Source organism: Epinephelus lanceolatus, chromosome 4, assembly GCF_041903045.1.
Source record: "Epinephelus lanceolatus isolate andai-2023 chromosome 4, ASM4190304v1, whole genome shotgun sequence".
In the NCBI taxonomy this organism is placed as follows: Eukaryota; Metazoa; Chordata; class Actinopteri; order Perciformes; family Serranidae; genus Epinephelus; species Epinephelus lanceolatus.
Genome location: NC_135737.1, coordinates 13,961,169 through 13,980,839, shown reverse-complemented (window position 1 = coordinate 13,980,839; position 19,671 = coordinate 13,961,169). Strand labels below are relative to the sequence as shown.

At 42.5% G+C, this 19,671-nt stretch overlaps 1 protein-coding gene across 1 annotated transcript; it reads left to right on the top strand.

Moving 5' to 3' along the window:
* The first annotated feature begins 365 nt into the window (after window positions 1-365).
* tgfb1a (transforming growth factor, beta 1a) lies at window positions 366-16,821 on the top strand. The gene is made up of 7 exons (XM_033631740.2): window positions 366-747; window positions 1,687-2,378; window positions 9,755-10,042; window positions 10,184-10,418; window positions 12,919-13,069; window positions 15,306-15,416; window positions 15,533-16,821. Exons 2-7 carry the CDS (start codon window positions 2,048-2,050, stop codon window positions 15,578-15,580), a joined length of 1,164 nt encoding a protein of 387 aa, XP_033487631.1. The 5' UTR covers window positions 366-747; window positions 1,687-2,047; the 3' UTR covers window positions 15,581-16,821.
* The last annotated feature ends 2,850 nt before the right edge of the window (window positions 16,822-19,671 follow it).

Sequence of the window (19,671 nt, the reverse complement as noted above, 5' to 3'; positions counted from 1 at the left end):
CCCTGTTGGCTCTCCATCCCTTGACATTCACCATTCTACTTTTAGACACGCTGCTCCCAAGTTGCTCAGTTCTTTGGCCTGGCAGGCGTTCACCTTCACAGCCACCAGGTAAATGTGGCGGTCAGTTGGCGGGACACTGGTGCCATGCAGGGCTTGTTGACATGTCAGTCATCACTGCCTCTGTGGGCAGACAGGCCAGAGAGTGTGAGAGAGCTGGTGCCTCTAAAGTCAGTCATTCAGAGTGTTGAGCTCCTGGCTTCCTGATGTGGACAGAAGGCAGGCAGCAGAGCTCTGTTAAACAGCAGATGTTTTACACTGCGGCCGTTACCCTCATTTCCTGGGCGGAGAGCTCCCCGCTCTATTAGACGAGTAACAGGAACCAGAAAGAAAAGAAGAGTTAGAGAGAGAGGCAGAGCGAGGGAGTGCGAGAGAAAAGTTAGCCGAGCTCCCACAAATCACTTTGTCACCAGCAAGCTCTGACAAGCACCAAGAGAGAGGGAGCGCTCAAGAGACGGGGAGAGAGGCAGGGAGTTAAATAGAGGTGTGAATAGGGAGTTGTGTCAGATGAGACTCAAGAGGGAAGGTGTGAAGGAGCTGCAGAGGGCATAAACAAGATGATACCGATGGATGGACAGAGACAAGACTACAATCTGATTCTCACAACAGTGTGAGCTAAGAGGGACTGTTACTCCTGCTACTGCTGCCGGTACTGCTGCTGTGTCTGGATGATACCCAGTTAAAGAGAAGGTGTGTCAAAACTTAACATTTTGTTACATGAGGACAGGGTTTGATTGGCAGAAGCTGTGGTTTTATCTTCTGATAACATCCCTCGCCTGAGATCACATTATTGTGTTTGAGAATGAAGACACAGTTACAGAGGCAGCTGCTCTGTGTGTGAAGTCGGCATGAGTCGGAGGCGCTGAAGCATTTTCTGGTGAACTGCAGCTGTACACAGATCAGATCACATGCTGTTATTGCTAAAAAGAGGTAGTGAGAGAGGAGAGCGATACAAGTTTATCAGATCTGTGGGGACGTTTCTTTAGGTCTTGGCTGCATATGTTTGCGACTGGTGTAAGTCAGTGAGATTTTAAATACCACATTGTACCTTGTTTCTCTGCACTGTGGATATCTAATTGGCTCTGGCCTGACCCAAAGCCTCAGGGGTCATCTGATCAAACTTCACCAGCAGAGAAACAGGAAGGCAGTTTTTCCACTTAAAGCACAGGACGTATCGCTGCTGTTTTCTCTTCCTTAGAGACGTTTAGAAAGGACCTTGACATTACACCCATGTAAAGAGCAGTCCTCAATAATCTATGAAGAGACCTTGTGGGTCAAGGAGGACAAGAAGCAGTGTCAGCTGAAAAGTGGTAGATTTAGGCAGTAAGTACGTTGGGCTCTGCCACTAATAATTTTTTGTAAGTTAAGCCTGGTAAGCAACACAACCTTGAGCTGACATGTGGAGGTTTATGTACTTGCTTTGAGTAGGAAGGGATTCAATTTGATATTGCAGGTCTTGAAATCACATTCACAATTTAGTCTTTGAGTACAGAATCAGCTCCGTTACCTATCTGAGTGTTGATTGTTGTGGACTCAGTGAGGGCCTTCTAAGTGTTGGTGGTGCTGTCTGTTTGTATGTTTGGCTGGGCTCTGTTAGTATTTGACAGCTCCACTCTGAACTCATTTCAGCGTCTGGGACGTCATTGTGTTACCTGTGTGGCTGAGTCAGAGGCTGGCTCATCACTCCACGTCTGTCCGCCCACTGGGATTCTCTCCATCTGCCTCTATGCAAAGAGGGCAAAAGTTTTAGGTGGTTTTCACAGCAGCAGTGACAGCGGTGGCACCAGCAGTCCTGAACTCTTCGGACTCTCCACACTGCATTAATTGTTCCGCTGTGTGTAAACACCTTGCGTCACTCACACCTCTCCCCTGAGTGATTCACTGTTCCCTAAGCATCCCCGGTTGGAGGCAAGGCAGTGAAAGAAAAGGTAAGGGAGAATTTGCTCAGAACCAAAGTGCTTACGTGGGTGCAAACAGTCAGGTCGACACCATGAAGCTGACGTTCATGATGCTCATGGTTGTGTACATGGTGGGCAATGTAAGTGGTATGTCTACGTGTAAGACGCTGGACCTAGAGATGGTGAAGAAAAAGCGCATCGAAGCCATCAGGAGCCAGATCCTCAGCAAACTGCGTTTGCCAAAAGAGCCAGAGCCAGATCAGGCAGGAGATGAGGAGGAGATCCCCTCCACCCTACTGTCCCTCTACAACAGCACCAAGGAGATGCTGAAGGAGCAGCAGACCGAGGTCCAGACAGACATCTCCACAGAGCAGGAGGAGGAAGAGTACTTTGCCAAGGTCCTGCACAAGTTCAACATGACCGGTGAGTGCCAGATCATTCAGAACACATCAGTCAAGTATTGTGGCACACTGACACCCATTGTCAAGAATGAGGGAAATTGCTGATGGCTTAACTACAGCACTAAGAATGTCAAGTAATAGTACAATGGTGATTTATGCTCCCTACATTTACAGGCACTTCAGGCAAACTGCTCAAGACACACACACGCACACACACAGCAAAGATCCTGAAGATGATTACAGGGTTCCACGTCAATGTTTTGTTTTTCACTTTTCCGGTCGGGCAAGTGGGACAAAAATCTACTTGCTCATAGTCAATTTTTACTTGCCCCTATACGAATTGTTATATTTATTACTGGTTCAGAAAAAAACAACAAAGACTAAAGTTAACGGTCATGTTTAATCTTTATTGAAGTAAATGAATTAGGAAAAGGACACAGTAGCCTTTGTTACACAAAGATTGCACTGTAGGGCCGCCACAGAGACCCTTCTTTACACTGCCGTTGTATTTTTACACAGAACCAAACAACATTTGCATGGTGTCGCTCTAGTGTGTTTTTTTTTAATAGAATGCTGGTGTCTCAGAAGCAAAAGAGGCATGATGGGCATGACATGTAGGACAACAGTGTCAGCCTCTAGTGTGACATAGACACATTGGAGGCACTTTCTGAACAATAACAATGGCACAACGTGGCAATAACATTCATTGACCGGCCCTGTTCTATAGCAACTGGTCTCGTGCTCCGCTCAGAGGGTAGAAGCTCCCTGCGTTTTTCTTCAGGTCTTACATTCACAACTGCTATTGACAGAGGGAAATCTATTTATAGCAAGAACTACTGCATACAAATAAAGCCAAAGAAGGTGTCTTGTCATTAAAGCCAATATTTCACGTTCCAAACTTTGAGGCTACAGCCCAAATTAATTAGCATATGCCCAATGGCTGGTGTCAATTCCAATCTCCTCCATAAATTCCCTCAACATATGTACCCCTTCTGATCTCCACCCAACATCTTCAGGCAGCCTGAGGAGTTCAGAGATCACAGGCATAACAAGTTAGCAGGAGAACTGTGCTTTGCATCTGGTCTTATGCTCCGTGTTGCTTTCGTGGTGTCTATGGCATTTTTACTGCTTTATTAGCGATGTTTGTTTGGCTTGCCCGCATACGCTGTTTGTTCAGCCAAATGGTTTTTGGCTGTAGTTTTGCAATGACTCCCAAAACTATTATGATAAACAGACTTTTTTCTTAGTTTGTTGCTTTGCTCTATTGTTCTCTACATGCCTATACTCCTCACCCTATCAGGCAGGCATCCACACTATCCCTCTTTTATCCACCACTTCAAAAGGAAGACTTGAGTGGATGGACGGTGCTCAGGAGTGTGCAGACCAAAGGGAGAACAAAGGAACTTTCAAAATGAAGGGGCATGATTTTGTTCTGCTTAGATGAAAACCAAAGAACAGGAGGGAATTATGGGAAAATTGAGAAAATTTGCCCTTACCCTGCCTCTCTTTCGTTTTCTCTCTTTCTCTCTCTGTCTCTGTCTCTCTCTCTCTGTCTCTCTCTCTCTCTCTCTGTCCCTCAGGGATTGGGGGTTTCCTGTAACTTGAGCACTGGGTTCTCCCTTGCTTATCCTGTCACTTGTTCTCCATCATATCTCTTTCTCCCTGACCATTTCACATTTCATTCCCATATCTCTCTGCCCATGATTACCCTTCTCTCTCTCTCTCTTTCTGTCTGTCTCTCTCTCTCTGCTGGGTTTCCTGAGCTTATTATCAGTGTGTTTGCAGCATGTTTGTGACAGGGCAGCTTGGCAGGAAGGAAGGCAGGCTGATGGCCACTGAGATCTTGAGTGTGACTCAGGTCCGGTGCAAGCGGTGCCCATGGGGAGCATGTGTTTCCTACCTCAGTGGAATGCCAGAGAACACCCATCCACTGTCTTGAAGAAGTGTTTCACTGCTGGAAAGATGTTCTCTCATGAAACTGAGCTGTCTATGCAAATGAAAGACACTAATACTTGAAATTGAAATTGGTGCTAGAAATAGAAAACACAGGAAAAGTGCTGTGGCATTTGCTTTTGCTTGAGGTAGAAAACATATAATTACCAGAATGCACTGTGCCGCACTGGACCAGTTAATGCTCCTGCTGCTTGGTGACGTAATGCGAGGTTGGCTTTTTTCCCACAGGAAAAAATATGGCTGCCAACTGGTAACAAACAATATGAAATTAGAGATAAACAGTAAACCAAAATATGTTTCTGAAAAATACTTTAAGCAAGAAAAAGGCATTGCAGAAACAGAATTTTGGTTGATGTTAAATCAGCACAACTTTGCTTATTTTCAGCCCTCATTTTCTCAATACAGGAAACAGTAAGATGCCTGCTCCCTGTCCACAAATTCTCATATTACAGCCAAACAGTGCACTAAAATATGTTTGTGAAGACATTTTAGGCAAGTTTATATTTGATCAGCTTTGCTTAGTTTTACCATGCGAACAGAGTTTGATGAGAGTTGAGATATAGATGTATAATTATAACTACATAGCGGATCTGAAGATGGTGCCTATTCATTCCAATACTGCTGGTACATACACAAAAACAATTTTCTCGCTTCCTGGGTTTACTTTCATGGTATGAGGCCCATTGAATATGTGCAGTAGTGTTTCTCCCGCTGGCCCTGTCTGCAAGTTTCCACTTGCCTTATAGACTTTACATTGTAATGGCCTTACAGATTTCTAAATCGATTTCTTCGGCTTGAGGACAGTTTTACAAAGATAAAACCTCCATGGCTCAAAAATTCAGAATAAAAAGAGTCCTTGTTTGCAGTTCAAGGTGTCTTTTACAGTAGCCTGGAAATCCAGACCCAAATCTAGAAAGATTTGGGGTCTGGCTATGAGTAATGCAAATGGCCTAACTCGATGGGTGGCACCAAGCATGAATTTGAAAATATCACTGCACGCAATTAGATAACACTACGACCTATCAGAACAATACACGGGGTAACGTATCCAGAGCTTAGCTACCAGCGGAGCTAACTGGTAGATTAGACTCTTGCCGTATCCGGTCAGCAAAACAGCAAAAACATCCTTCTTGCAAAGGAAAGACTCGAGCGCCGTCTTCTGTTCCTCTTTTAGAGAAAAAGCCAAGTCTAACTCGTTCACTGTAGCGGCCAAAGCCATTTCAAACAACTGGTGTTCATCCGTAGCCATCTTGCAATGTTAACTGACTGAATCCGGACTTCGTCGTCGCAGCGCTGTCATCATCTGTTTAGCTCGCCTCTGGCCCGCCTATATCAGATACACTGATGTGATTGGTGCAGCTCTGCTCCAATGGCATGGGTAATGCTCAGTGGCCTTGTGGTAGAGTGTCCGCCCTGAGACTGGGAGGTCGTGGGTTCGATCCCCGGCCGGGTCATACCAAAGACTATAAAAATGGGACCCATTGCCTCCCTGCTTGACACTCAGCATCGCTGCACCGCTGCTGCTCACCGCTCCCTCGGTGGATGGGTCAAATGCGGAGAACAAATTTCACACATTCAGGTGTGTGACAATCAGTGGAACTTTACCTTTACCTTTACCTTTACCTAATGAGCATTGCAAAAAAACAGCATTGCCTAGTTTTACCGTTTGATTTGAGTTTGAGAGAGAGGGGTGGGTCTTTCTTGATTTGCTTCTGTGCTCTTTGTGTCCTTGGTGGTGGACAAACAAAAATGCAGTCTTTCATTCCTATGAAAGTTGCTCAGTGGCACACGAGGCCAAAAAAGCTCTGTTACCCCAGCATAAAATTACTCGGATTTTCCGAACTGTGAGGCCCATAGAGCAAGCGCACTAGAGCAATCAAGCAGCTCAGTTTGCAGTGAAACTCCCACACGCACTCTTACCTGCCAAAGAAATATATTTATTGCAGTGTTTCGGTAACTAGACCTTCAACAGTAATCCACTGATTTACAGACATCTCATTCACAATGTAAGTCTACGAGAAAAAGTCTTTTTGGTTCCAAGCGATATCCCTTGACGTTGTAATTCTATTTGGCTATTTTGTAAAATTGTCTTAAAAGGCTGACGCTGTTCCTTGGGGCTGGGTAGTTCAAGCGACAGTCCTAGAGCCAGCCAAAATCCACCAGGTGACGTGTTTTTTTGAGCTGAGACATGAGCACGGAGATCTGGCCACTGGTAAGATGGAGAGAATTTAACGTAGTTCATTTACACATACTATACACATTGTTATGATACAGACTTGGTTAAAAGATCGTATCCATTTATCCCTCAGCACAGGGCCTTAAAACAGACTCAACCTCTACATACTGGGAAATGGAAGTGCATGAGTGTACATGTGCAGGCCCAGCAAGAAATGTTTTGCAATTATTTAAAACACACACACAAAAGGGTGTGGGAGACAATTCAGCCTCTGCTCTTAAAAGACAGAGGACTGTGTTTGAGCAAAGCAATTAAAAAAGAAGCCAAGTGGAGAACACGGTTTTAAAATATCCATTAGCAAATCCTATTCGTCACTTCAATTTGCGGTTCTTTTTATTGTACGACTCACATTTTCCTGATACCCCAAAAAATGCCTGCGGGCATGCATATCTGTGTGCAGAACATTTTAGAACTTAATAGTTTTAGCCTCCATCATGGTAATTGTGTGGTGGATTAGGCTAGATTCCCTTAGTAAATTAGCAGTCACATCCCCCACCCCCCTTGAAGCCCACACAAATTCACCTCTCCCGTTCAACATGGTGTTGGTCCAAATGTAATTCAGCTCATAAACACAGTGAACACTAGCCACTTTGCACCATTCACAGGAGTGAAATGAGTTTACTGAGTACTTATTTTATTTACCCTACGATGAAGAAGAGTAGAAACGGGGGTCCGTTTGTGTAAAACAGAGTGAGGTGGGACACTAGAGATTGACTAGTGAGCTCTAGGAGGGTGTAGTTGAGCGTATGAAGGAGGCAGATATTTAGCCTGTTGCTGGAATCTGGTTCCTCCCACTGGTAATTACAGTGCTGTCTCCCTACCTGTCACAACAGCTGTCCCCAGCTTACCTGCAGATAGGCCCTGATTCAACACACAAATCCCCCCACACCCATGTTAGTATGCAAGCTGGGGTACTATCTTTACCCCTACCTGGAGGCCTTTTCTCAGCTGAGCATGAAGAAGAGATTTTGCACTTTGTATTTTGAGCAGATGAGCAATTTAGTAATAGGAAGACAATTCAAGCTGTGTTAATTGGAAAGTAGAAGTGAGGATAAAGCTTCACCATAATTATGGCAATGCAGCCAGTATGCTTCTTAGAGGAAGTGACTTAATTTCCTGTTTCGTAAACACTTCTCTAACCCTTAACACATTTATCTCAGTTTACTCAAACTGGCCGGAGACGATGACTTTCCGTGCTTGGCGTTGCTTGGTACATCCTTGCCAGTTCACTGCACTTCATACTGTACTGACACTCTGTGTTTCCATTTAGGCAATTACAACCAAACATTTGACTATGCTCTGGGTGGGACCAGTAAAATGCCATCTCGTTTCCCTTTACACTCTGCACCAGCTCTTTTCTCAGTTTCAGTTTGGCTTCACTACTAGGGGTGAAACACTACCTAAGCAGCAACACAGATGGTGATACTGGTAAATGATACACAAGCAGCCATGGCTCCTGGTATAGCCTGGATCACAAGTATGCAAGGCTGGGCTGTAGCTCCTGTCAGAGAGTAATTCCCGGACTTGAGAGCAGAGAATCCTGGCTTTGGCAGGCTGAGGCAGAGTAGAAGGTTTGGGCCTGAGCCAGACCCGAGCTCCATTGATACACATCTCCAGTTTCTCTGCACCCCCACTTACACCCTTCCACCCCTCACAACTGTGTTACATTCATATGAGTGCATTCTTCATGTTGCTGTTTTCTTTGTCGGTTACAACCCCCTCCTTCTACACCTCCTCCCACTCTCTGTCTTTCTGCACGGTGTTTCAATAGCGATCATCTGCCTTCTTATCTTTGCACGTCTCCCTTCTACTTAATCCTTTGTAATGTAACGCTGGTAGATTTATGGTGTTAAAGTCTTCAGTAGCTTGGCTCTGTTTTCTATCAGCCTCTGCAGGAGGAACGTTCCTGCTGTCATGATATGGGCAGGCTCCGGAATAAAAGTTGCAAATATGGGCAGGAATACTGTAAGAACACAAAACACTCTCTATGGTCAACTTTACAGCAGCTGGAAGAGATGAATGTTTGGCTGCAGTTAAGATTATTGAGTAACACTGTGGATTTGGCTATTACATTTTATTAGTGTGTGCAAAGAATTCTGAAGTTTGTTTATGAAAAACAGAGTAATAAACATCTTACTGTTACATCATTCAGAAAATTGCATTGATGTGTGGATCAAGTATGAAAATAAGTAAAGACTTACTAAAAGGAATTTTGAACATAGTGTAATACAGAAAAATGTTCACAGCTCAAATTAGCTGAACTTTTAAGCTCAGTAAGGACCTGATTCTTTGAACCTTACATCCATTAATTGTCCTGTGAGAGCATCCATTTGTCTAGTTGTCATGTTTTATTAGTTGAAAAATCCTGCGTTCTTGTGCCAAGAGATATTGCAGCAAAGTGTTTTACAAGGACCATTCCTAACGACTAATTTCCCTGACATTTCAATGGAAGTTTAACCTTAGACTAGTCTACTAGTCTAAAAGCAGGAAAGCATTTAAAAAACAATCCAGATTTAGCACAGTATTATCTACAAGGGTGTACACTGTCCGATATAATATCGCATACATTCTAGGAGCCATTTAAAATCATGAATCACATTTTTCAGTAACCAGATGTTGTTTTAAATACTGCTGATATGTTTTGCACTTTGCCCCGTGCATTATGGATTTTGCACATTATCCTAAAGAAGACGACAACGCCTCACTAAATAAAAGTTAACAAATTACATTTATTGAAAACAATATTCAGCATACTCGCCACATGGCATTACATTTGGGGAAGAGCACATTTTGACTTGTTTAGGACTCAAGGGTTAGGACTTGGGACTTGACTTGGGACTTGAGTGCAGAGACTTATTTGTAACTTGCAAAACAATGACTTGGTCTCACTGCCAGCACTCTTTTTTTGGATAAATAACTGATGCTAAAATACTAACAAATATCATAAATAGCTTAAAGATGCAGATCAAAAAGTTAGAGCATTTATAATTACAATTCCCATTCAAAGTAATTTCCCTTCTTTAGGGAAAATGTTGTTTTGAGACACACATTATATGACAGGCCAGTAGGCTTTTTCTCACTTATATTCCTTCATACATGGCATGTTGTGCCTTTAAACATCCAAAAACTCAGAATCAGTGTTGAGATAAAGTCAAGCACAAAATGGTTTTGTCAAATCTCCTAATGAGTAATTGTTTTCAATCCCACAGCAAAAAATGACACGGGAACCACCAAGACGTCAAAAATTATCCCGATGTTCTTTGACATCTCCGAGATACGGCGGAGTGTGGGGGATTACCGCCTGCTGACCAGTGCTGAGCTCCGGATGCTCATCAGGCAAACTAACATACCTACTGCTGAGGAGCGGGTGGAGCTGTATCAGGATATGGGGACAACATCCCGCTACCTCGCTTCCCGCTTCATCACCAATCAGTGGAAAAACAAATGGCTGTCCTTCGATGTCACTGAGACCCTGCAGAACTGGCTCAAAGGGAATGGTGAGAAACAAGCTTCATTTATTGATCTGATACTACTGTGACCTCTGTCCATTTGTTTGGTTCCGGAGTATATTTACCTTTACAGAAAAAGTAACCAACCAGTTTTAAATTGATCACAGTTCTAAATTTTTGTCTTACCAGAGGATGAGCGGAGTTTCCAACTTCGGCTGTTTTGTGAATGCGGCCAGATAAGTGATGACCGCGGCTTCAGTTTTACCATCTCTGGGATAAATACTGGTAGGGGAGACACAGGATTGATACAAACGATGACACAGCAACCACCCTACATCCTGACCATGTCCATCCCTCAGAACGTCAGCAGCCACCTCACCTCGCGCAAAAAACGCTCCACGGATGTAAAGGATACGTGTACAGCGTAAGCAATCACACTGTTCTGTTGTGTTTTATTTCACTGACATTTTTAAAGCTAACCTAACGTACAGGCAGCTTCGATCACTGTATGGTAAATAGACTACTGAGCTTTTCAACCTCAGCTGGATTAAGCACTTTACAATGTGCCTCTCATTCATCCCCTCACACACACTAACGCAAGGCTGAGCTGCAGTGTGAAGCAACTGGGGCTCAGTGTCTTGCTCAAAGACACTTTGATGTGTGCACAGGAGGAGCTGGGGTTCAAACCACCAATCTACTCTTTCTTCTGAGGCACACATGTGCTGTAGAACTGCTCAGTGCCGTTCAGGCCCTGACACACCAAGCTGATGTCAAAGAACAAGAGGCAATGAATGCATCGCCTCACGTCGTCTGTGCCTCGGGCAAAAAGCTGTACTTGAGCACACTGCAAAAACTACAGCCAATGATCAACTAGCACATGTCCTGCACCTGCTTGAGAGGAAATAACTCTCCATCGCAGCAGGCAGCAATAATCTGTATTTGTCATTTAAAATGGGAAACTTGAAGACCGAAAGGATGGATTCAAGATGCTAGTTAGCCAGATAGCATATTAACAACACAACCACCAAAACACGAGATTTACAGTGCACTAGCAAACAACCACAAAAACAATTAACGACTGTTTCTACTAAAGAGCTCAATAGCTAAAAAGAAAGTATTACTCAACATAACAAGTTTGTTTTATCTCACGCCCTCTTGACTTCAGCCATTTGTTTGATTTTCTCACTTCTGTGTCTCTTCTCGTGCCAATCAGAGAGATTTCACTCATCGATGGGCTCCATCAGGTCCGATGTATAGTCAAAATGCTGAATTAGCCATAAAAACTGATGAGGGCCGACTAGTGCCAATGGTTCGGGACACTTTGCACAAACCCGCGTGACAGACGCTCACCAATGGCCTGATGTTGACCAACAGCAGACAGTCAGTTGGTGTTTCTGGGCCTTACAGGGACAGTTTGTATTTTACACTTGATTTGTCACTTTCTTCTGTAAAGTAGCTGCTGTATATCAGACACCAGACTTTCATTTAGGTAAACAGAGTAAATCTTAGGGCCCTGACACAAGAAGCCAATGATCGGCCGTTGGTGAGTGTTGGGCTGTCAGTGAGTTTCTGTCACCCTAGTTTTTGTGGTGCGTCTGTTGGCATTAGTTGGCCCTGGTCGGCCTTTGTCGTCTGTTGTTGTTCATGGTGAGGCTGTCGGTTAATGAAATCACTCTGATTGGCAGTTCAGCTCATTGCACCAGAAGAGAAACAGATGTGAGGAAAGCAAACAAATGGCTACAGTAAAGAGTATGTGACATTGATACACACTTGGTATATTAGGTAAGTTATTTCTTTAACTATTGAGCTTGTGAGTGGAAATGGTGTGTAACTGTTTTTGTTATTCTTCACTAGCATACAGTAAATATTGGAAATGTGCATGATTAGTTGAACAGTCAATTAAGTGTTGCCACCCGTACTAGTTGGCACTACAAATACAAGTCAGTTGAAGTAATCAGTAAAATTATTATTATTTTATGTGATTGTGTTGACCAAATAAAAATGCTGTTGTAATCAAGTCAAGCACATTTCTGAAAGAATATTGTTTTCAATAAATGTTACTTGTTAATTTTCATTTAGTGAGGTGTTTGTTATGTATTGTAGGATAGCATGCAGTGTTCATACTGCACAGTGCAAAGCAACAATCATTTCAGTGGTATAACACAATTTGCTAATTAAATAAATAAGATTAACAATATCAAATGGCTCTTGTAATATACACATTTTTTCAGACAATTTTTACCCCTATAGATTAAATTGTGCTAAAATTTGATTGTTTTCTGAGTGCTTTTTTACCGTTAGTCTAGTTGACTCGTCTAAGTTTAAATGTGAAAACATCAGGGACATTAGTTGTTAGGAGCATTCAACAGGTTGTTTTAACGGGTTGTGTTAACAGTGTGCTAACTGGCTAACCAAGGTATTGAATCCATACTGTCGGTCTTCTGGTTTCCCTTTTAACTGACAAATACAAACTACCTGCAGCTGCTGGTATGGACAGTTATTTCCTCTTACGCAGGTGCAGAACATTTGTGCTCATTGGCTGCTGGCTGTAGTCTTTGCGGTGTGTTCAAGCACACCTTTTTGGCTGAGATACAGCTGTGGTGAGGAAACGCAACAGACATCACCAGTTCATTATGTCGGTTTGGTGTGTCTGGGCGTTAAAGAGACAGTTTGTATTGTAGCCTATATTTAATGTGTTACTTGCTTCAGGAAAGAAGTGGCTGCAGTAAGTCAGACGCCCGACTTTCATTTAGGTAAATACAGTAAATCTTTGGGTCTTATTTAGGCTGGGAAAAAATGCAGCTTTTACACTGACAGGATACGTGTAATTTTACATTAAAACTCTCCTTAGTGCAGCTTTAAAACTGACTGATGTTGAAAATGTACCTTCTACAGCTGATGTTTCTCTGTTTCCTCACATGCAGTCAGACAGAGACCTGCTGCGTGCGGAGCTTGTATATCGACTTCAGGAAAGATCTGGGCTGGAAGTGGATACATAAGCCAACAGGCTACAACGCTAACTACTGCATGGGGTCCTGCACCTACATCTGGAATGCTGAAAACAAATATTCACAGGTATAGTGCAACAACTCACTGTAGTGTGCAAATCACATCTGATCACATGGCTGACTGAAGGTTTGGCAGCTCAGACGGAAAGATTCCTCAAAACATGATTTTCTCCCCCTCTGGTTACTGAAGGACTGTTTTGATTCACATACCAGTAGTGTGAAACACATGAAGTGGTGAAGTTTGTGTTGTAACGGCTTGTTGAGAGGAGTTACATTAGTGCTAAAATGTCCATCACTCTGTTGGTTGACAGAAAATAAACAATTCTGATGAATCATTTTAGTTGTTCATTGAGAAGAAAAGTCAAACATTCAATGTTACAGCTTCTTAAAGGTTCTGTATGCAACCTTCAGAGCATTAATATAACAGCAAACCACTATTTGCTATGTAAGGACATAGTAATGGTATAGTAATGGCATCTTGAGCAGACAATAACACCCCTTGGCATCACATCACATTGCAACACATAGGGCACTCTTTTGTGTGCCCATTTGAGCCACAGCTGAAAACACAGTGTAACATGTGGTAAATGTTGTGAAACTGTCACATTTGGGCAACAAAACAACTAAAAAAAGATAATGTTTTTGCTTAAAACGAGTGTGTTTGTTATGTAACATAACTCCTAGATGATACAAATGATTTTGTTTGACCCGTCCACCTCCCCTCACTCATACTATGTCAGTTGCTCTCAGCTTCATTGGTTTGCATGGGTTTATATTGAAGTTAGTTTAGCCTGGTGCATCTCAAAGAGACACTAAAGGGTGCCTATGCTGTTGATATCACATCAAGGATCGTGATAAAGTGTTGGTATTTGATGCCATGGGAATGAGAGAGACAGAAAATGAAGTCAGGCTAACTCTATGTGTGTGTATCCCACTGGCTAGCTCATGGCCACCACTCTTTACTGTGTTCATACAGCAGTTACTGCAGATATCTAGACAGTGTCATCGCAAAAGCGTAGCACCCAGCCCCCAGTTCTCCCGTAGTTAACACTGTTAGCTCTGTCAGCACTGTTCCCATTGTTTAGCACTTTTTATGGAGTTAGCAGTGTTAGCTGCTAGTCGCTGGCTCAGCCATTTTGTAAACTGTGTCCAGACAACTCAAATGCTCTGAATTTTGCATAGAACCCCTTTAAAATGTAAAATTTTGCTGTTGTTGGTCGGGCAAAAAACACATTTCGAAGATATCACATTAAGCTATAAAAAATTGCAATCAGCCTTTTTCACAATCTTCAATCAATTAATTAGAAAAATAGCATACTTCTAGTGCCACTGTCAGCTTTAATACTATACTTAATTACCAGATACATACAAAACTAGTAACATTCCCATCAGCCTCAGCTACACACCTTTTGTTTAGTGATAATTAGCAAATGTTAGCATGGTAGTGAGTCGCTACCATTGACTGTATGAAATAATGGACTCAATTTTGGCATTTCGGCCATCATCATCTTGGCGCCATAAGTGTCTTTTTTGGACGAGAGGTTGGATCTGTGAGAGGTGGATCTAAATGACGACCCAAGGTGATGCCTCACAGACAGCCTGTCACTAAAGGCAGCCCGCCCTTAATTATGTGTAACTTTAAGCCTTAATAAAATGTAAACGGGTGATTTATATAAAAATTCAACCCCCCAAAAATAGCTTAAGAGACCAAAACCATTTTTACCAGGCTGTAAACATGTTTATTTCTGCTGTAAAGTTTAGCATTAACATGAAAGTCTCTGAGGATTGACTAACTTTTGGAGCCAGCCTCAAGTGGCCATTAGAGGAACTGCAGTTTTCCGTGTTGGCCTCATTTTTCAGCCCCACAGGTTGCCTCAGTGACTAGTGTGGCTGTAGATTCTTAGGCTTGTTCAGTAGTCACATGTAACTAACATTTTGAGTCGGTCATGTGTATCAGTTTTTTGCTAATTTAGTCTGAGTCTTCAGTCTTTTTCAGAGTGGAATAGCCACTAAAACAGCACTCACTAAAACTTTAGGAAAGGGAAAATCTGTTAAACATTATTCGTAACTTAATTATTATTTAAGTTAATGTTTTAATTTACAAATGTTTTTAACAATGAATTAAATAAATGATTATGCAAAGACTGTTCAACAAGACACCTGGATTTGAACAAAAGCACTCTTGTAACTCAAACTTGTAAATTCATTGTCTGTTACAGCCGCTTTGCACGTCACATGTTGGTGATGAAATTCTGAGCTAAGTTCTCTGTTTCCATGTCTTTCCCCCACATAATTGTTTACAGATTTTGGCCCTGTACAAGCATCACAACCCGGGAGCCTCTGCCCAACCCTGCTGTGTTCCCCAGGCACTAGAGCCCCTGCCAATCCTCTACTACGTGGGCAGGCAACACAAGGTATTTATACTGCAGCCAAGTAACCTTCATCCTGAGGTGAAATGTTTACAGAACATTTTATGTGAAAGCAACACTTGAAGATGATTTATCACGTCACTGTTGATTTTCACTTTCAGGTGGAGCAGCTGTCCAATATGATTGTGAAGTCCTGCAAGTGTAGCTAAAAATACAGCATGGCACACGGCTCTGCCTCCCCTCAAACATACACAGAGATGTGTCTGAGACCACAGAGAGGAGCATGTGAATGGAGATAAAGGGGACGAGAATAATGTGGACGAAGGGAACAAAATATTTAAAGCCATTGGGATCTTCGTGGTCAACCTTTCCTCTTGTGAGCTCTACCATTATCATCTTGAACGCACATCAGTCAGTGGAGTTCCTTATAAAGACATTACAAATATCATTTTCTGTGTGTAAACACTTTTTACTTGCAGTAGTCAAAAAATCTGTCTTGAAATGAATTAATTTATTTGTTGGAGGGACAGATCTGTAACGAGGTGATATACATGCTTAAAAGGGTGTCACAGTGAAAAGGATAAAAATGATTTATAAAACCCCTAAAATGTGGATAAAGGATGCCAAAGGACACGAGGACCAAAATGACCTCAATGGAAGAACACTTTTGTTTTCACAGATGATTGTCTGGGACATTTCTGTAATTTCCATGTCATCTTCCTAAAGAGGTCATAGTTAAAGGTGCTAAATCCCAGGTGTGGAAACAGTGGTTGTTGGGGTTTTCCTGGACGATAACGCCACAGGTGTTTTTGAAGAGAGTTATGGTGTAAAGGACAACAGACAACCGCAGGGACAGTCCAACCTGGGGAAACTCCCTTTGACAGAGAGGCTGGAGTCGTCAGCCATCTGAGCAACGTTTCACACGAACCGTCCATCAGTTTTACTTGCTTTGTTTGTTTTTTCAACCCACGTGATTTATACAATGCTTTTTGTGTTCATAGTTGAATGTCTGCTCGTCCTTATGAAGCCTCCCGTGCTGTCAAAGCCATGAGTAACATGAATGGTTGAAAGAGTGATGACACCATGTTTTCTCCCTCTTAGGATTTACAGCCAGCTTGTTGTCTTTAGATGGTGAGGGTCAGGGGATGTGGTCGTAGTGTTGGTTTTAGGGAAGTCATTCAGACTCAGTACACACATTTGCTGTTTGTTTTTTATCGCCATAGCAAATTAGGGGCAATTTATTGCCTTTTTTATTTCAGGACAAGTTTTTACTTTCATCTGAAGTGTGATGCTTTTTGCACAGCTCAAGAATCAGTTCAGCTTCTATGATTTGTTTTAGGGATAAAAACCAACACAATTTTTTTAGTTTAACATATTTTTTGTAGTGCACTTACCATTTGAAATTTGTAAATATTTTAACAATTTGAAATAAACATTGATGTTAAATTATCACGTCAGAGTGGAAGAGTTTTGTGAGGAAATAAAACCACATGCAATGTTTCCACTTGTCGGAGAGCTGTGCTGTGAAGGTGTGTGTTGCACTTGTCAGTGCATGCATATGTATGTGTGTGTATTAAATTACGGTAAGGGGTGTGAACATTTTGTGAAATGAGCACAAACTGAAACACACCTAATGTTGTGGACATGAATGCCATCACCGTTAAGACATGTAGTTTTGTTTTGTTCATCACAAAAAAAGCAAGAATATAATGTTCAATCTTGTTAGTGTTAGTCGTTTTGGTCTATGAATGAGGAACTACAACACCTCCTACACCTTTTCAGTATGAAGTTACTCTTCTACTTAAAGGAGCAGTGTGTAGAATTTAGTGGCATCTAGTGGTGAGGACTGCAGATTGCAACCAGCTGAAACTTCTCCTGGTTAGGATTCCTCAAGGTTCATGAGGTTTTTACTGGAAGCCGAATCATCCGCAGAGGCGTCTTCCTCTCCAAAACAAACAGACCCAGTGATTTTACCCAGTAAAAAGACAGCATACAGCATTTCCAAGTTAAAGAAAATATTTGTTCTTTCAATGCTGTTCAGCTCGTTGCTTTGGGGCTGCTAACTAAAGTGGCTGACACAAAAATGCAATTAGCCTCAACTTGAACCAGTGTTTGGTTCCCTAAGCAGTTCCGTAAGTAGATATAAGCAGCTCATTGTAACGAAAGTGCAACAATCCCTGTTTTTTAAGGTGATTATAGATGAAAGAAAATACACTTATTATATTATATTATATTCCATTCCTGCCAATATATTCTTCTGAATCCTACACACTTAACCTTCAAACATCTCTCATCTGATCCTTTGCTGATGGGGATATACTTCACTCAGCATGCACAGAGCACACATCAAGACCAGGTTGTGCAATTAGTAAAGACTGTCCACCAGAGATCCACCAGTGGAAAAGCTTGGCGTATGCCAGGTGCATGTGGTCTATTTCTGGGCAAGCAGTAGATGCCTGTTTACTCTGACGAGTGTGGACTGACTGAAGAAGAGCAGCCCTGCAGGGCTTCACCAACGGCTACGCCAGCACTAGAATTCCCAGACGTACAGCCCCGCTCTTGGCACTGCCTTTACCTGCAAGGATGCACACCATACCAACATTTTTTTTTTACTATCTCCGAGCACCCCCACCCTACCAGCCCCACCCCTCTCCCTCAGTACTCAAGGGATTACTGGCAGCCCACGAGGCTGAATTGGGAGTGAGGAAAGCAGGTCCAGACCTGTTGGTAAGTCCCAGACTTAAGGGCAGTGACTACATGGAAAATTAAACACACATACTGTACACATGCACATGAAAACACTGAACCCACTGACACACAGCCACGGCTCAAACACATCAACGTCAAATACCTTACATAAGCTCTTTGCTACAGAGTGATGGTGGGGGATGCTTGTGCTGCTAACAAGGTGACAGTGAGCTGTGCTATCTTGTTCCAAAGCTGGTCATGTTACCCAGGGTTCCTCTGGAAAGCGCAGGAATTTTCCTCCTGCGAGCCAACACAGAGAGTGCTTGTTTGGAAAGTGCTCTCCAAAGGCAGATAAACAAAGTAAAATGAAACATGATCAACATAATTGAATCCCATTTTGTCTCACCTCTGAAAATGATTCAGACAGATCTGTTGCCAAGTCTTGATATTTAATGGTGCCGAGGCACAAGATGTGCTGTTTTATCTTGGCAGGGCAGATGTAATTGGAATGTTATAAGGGTTTTTTCCTCTAAGAAAACAGAATCATTACCAAAGCCAAACAAGCACAACATGAGTTTTGTTGGAGGAGACAAGATCATTAAAATTTGTTTCTAAAGATGCCTGCACCTCCTCCTGCTCAACTTTCTCTATAATGAGCAAACAAAGGGTATGACTGACAAGAGACTCATAAATCTATCATGGTGTTAATGGAACAGTCCCAGAGGGAAGTCAAACTTAAGTAGGCTTGTCCTTCTAACCAATGTTCATTTCTCAGCAGCTGCTTCCTCTGGAGCCCTCGGGCATTTTATGGGACTGAAACAAACTGCTGACACCTCCTGCCGCATACTGAAGCACAACCTAGAAAACGCTCCAACCAAAGAGAAAAAAAGGGGCACTTGAATCCATCGCACTGTGTACGAGTGTTACGCAAGAAAAAAGAGTGAAGAAGGATGCCTGCAGCATTTCAAGGTCAAGCAGGTGTTCTTTTACCGCTAATGCAATCCACGTGCCAAGTTTATATGACTGCATGAGTAACCGGAAAATTGTTCTGTTGTTGCACTTCATCAGAGCGAATAAGACAATTTTGACATAATTGGCCCTTTAATTGCATCCGTGTGCTGCGATTGGTCCTCTTTTATCTGCAAAAAATGAAAGGCTCTGTTCCATCTAACGCTGCCTGAAACATTTTCTCTTTGAGGCACTTTTACAAGTTCACAATGAAAACCGATCATGCCAAACGTAAGCTGATTCGCCACGCCGTCGGTCCTTGAAATGTTATTTTGGGTTCCGTCTTATTACAACATCTATGACATTTGCAATTATATGTCCACTGATCTTTTTGCCACAACTGGTCATTAAAAGTGGAGCAGTAAAGCAGGCCGGTGTAATTCCTGTGGACTCAGACGGAGCTGACTGTGACCTTAATAACACACTCTGGTGTCCTGCTGCTGCTCAGCTCTGCTTCACAAACACACAGCTGCTCAGAGCCATTGTTGCTCCAGGTGCTGAATCTGTGAGCATATACACACAAATACTCACACATCAACAAACATGCCTTCCTACTCAAAGTTATGACTGTGTTGTGATTATTTATATATATTTTCATATTTTA